The sequence below is a fragment of the Triticum dicoccoides genome, unplaced genomic scaffold (assembly GCF_002162155.2).
Source record: "Triticum dicoccoides isolate Atlit2015 ecotype Zavitan unplaced genomic scaffold, WEW_v2.0 scaffold91256, whole genome shotgun sequence".
Classification (NCBI taxonomy): domain Eukaryota; kingdom Viridiplantae; phylum Streptophyta; class Magnoliopsida; order Poales; family Poaceae; genus Triticum; species Triticum dicoccoides.
The window spans coordinates 1-1,662 of NW_021309755.1; the positions used below are offsets into that span (position 1 = coordinate 1).

Sequence of the window (1,662 nt, forward strand, 5' to 3'; positions counted from 1 at the left end):
CACGAAGGCGTTGAAGATCATGGTGCCGTTACCCTTCTCGTCGGTGCCGAAGACGTCCCGCCCCCGGTACTGGAGCGCCAGCAGCACGGCGATCTGGAACGCCGCCTGCGCGGCGAGGTTGCGCCACATGGCGTTGCTGATGAGCGGCGCCGTGCGGCCGATGGGCGGCCGGTCCATGAGCGCCTTGGTGGGCGTGTCCGTGGCGAGCGCCAGGGCTCCCATGGTGTCCATGATCAGGTTCACCCACAGGAGCTGCACGGTGGTGAGCGGCATCTTGCCCGTGGTGATCGCGGACACGAAGTTGATGACGAGCGCCGCCACGTTGACGGTGAGCTGGAACTGGATGAACTTCTGGATGTTGTTGTAGACGCAGCGCCCCCACCGCGTGGCCGTCACCACCGTGTCGAAGTTGTCGTTGAGGATGATGATGTCGGAGCTCTCCTTGGCCACCTCCGTGCCCTGCACGCCCATGGATAGCCCCACGTCCGCCTCCTTGAGCGCCGGCGCGTCGTTCGTGCCGTCGCCGGTCACGGCCACCACGTGCCCCTTCTGCTTCAGCCGCTGCACCAGCGCCAGCTTGTCCAGCGGCAGGGACCGCGCCATGACGTGGATCCGGTCCACGATCTCCAGCTGCTGCTCCGGCGACATGGCGCGGAACTCGTGCCCCTCGATGACGATGCCGCTGGGGTCGTTGCTGGATATGATGCCGCACTCCTTGGCGATCGCGCGGGCCGTGAGGATGTTGTCGCCGGTGACCATCTTGACGGCGACGCCCGCCTTCGTGCAAGCTTCAATGGCCGCCTTGACCTCTGGTCGGCACGGGTCCTTCAACCCGACGAAGCCCAGCAGTGTGAGACCGTCGTTGTCGATCTTCGATTGCTCAGTAGTGCTGTCGACTTGCTTGTAGGCGAAGGCGATGCACCGGAGGCTGCCGACTGCCATGTCATTGATCACCTTCTCAAGGTTCCTCCTCTGCTCCGCTCCGAGCTCACGCGCCGCTCCGTCCGTGTCCATGTACATCGAGCAGTTCGCCAGCACCATCTCCGCGGCACCTTTCCAGTGCGCGACCACCGCGCCGGTAGCGTTGTCCTTGATCATCACACCGCTGCGCTTCTTGTCCGAGTTGAATGCCTCAACGTGCAGCACCTTGCAGCTCCTCTTCAGCGCGTCGGCGTCCATGCCGAGGTCCGCTACGGCCCACAACAGCAGCGCCTTCTCCGTCGGGCTGCCTGTAATCTCCGGCGGCGACACGTTGTCCGGCTTGTAAACGCTTCCTGTTGTGTTGAGCCCAGCTCCCTGGCAGAGCAAGCTGACGACACTCCCGGCGATCGCCGTGGCACCTCTGGGCTGGTCAGTGCCGACCCAAAACTCGGTCACCTTCATCTGGTTGAGCGTCAGCGTTCCGGTCTTATCGGTGCAGATGGCTGTGACGGACCCCATTGTCTCGCACGCCGACAGGCGGCGCACCAGCGCGTTCTCCTTCACCATCCTCTTCATGGAGAAGGCGAGCGTGAGCGTCACGGCGAGCGGGAGGCCCTCGGGGATGGCGACGACGATGATGGTGACGGCCTGCTGGAAGATGACGACGAGGGAGCTGAAGACGGCGTCGAAGGTGACGTGGCCCTTGTTGAACAGCGGCTTCCCCTGGTCGTCCTTGGTGCT

General features: G+C 64.3%; 1 protein-coding gene across 1 annotated transcript; it reads right to left on the reverse strand.

The window, feature by feature from the left end:
• Positions 1-3: 3 nt before the first annotated feature.
• LOC119348389 (calcium-transporting ATPase 7, plasma membrane-type-like) lies at positions 4-1,659 on the reverse strand (the record flags this gene model as incomplete). Its single annotated transcript, XM_037616541.1, has 1 exon — positions 4-1,659. A coding segment is annotated over one exon (1,656 nt), but the record flags the coding sequence as incomplete, so codon positions are not given.
• Between the last annotated feature and the right edge of the window lie 3 nt (positions 1,660-1,662).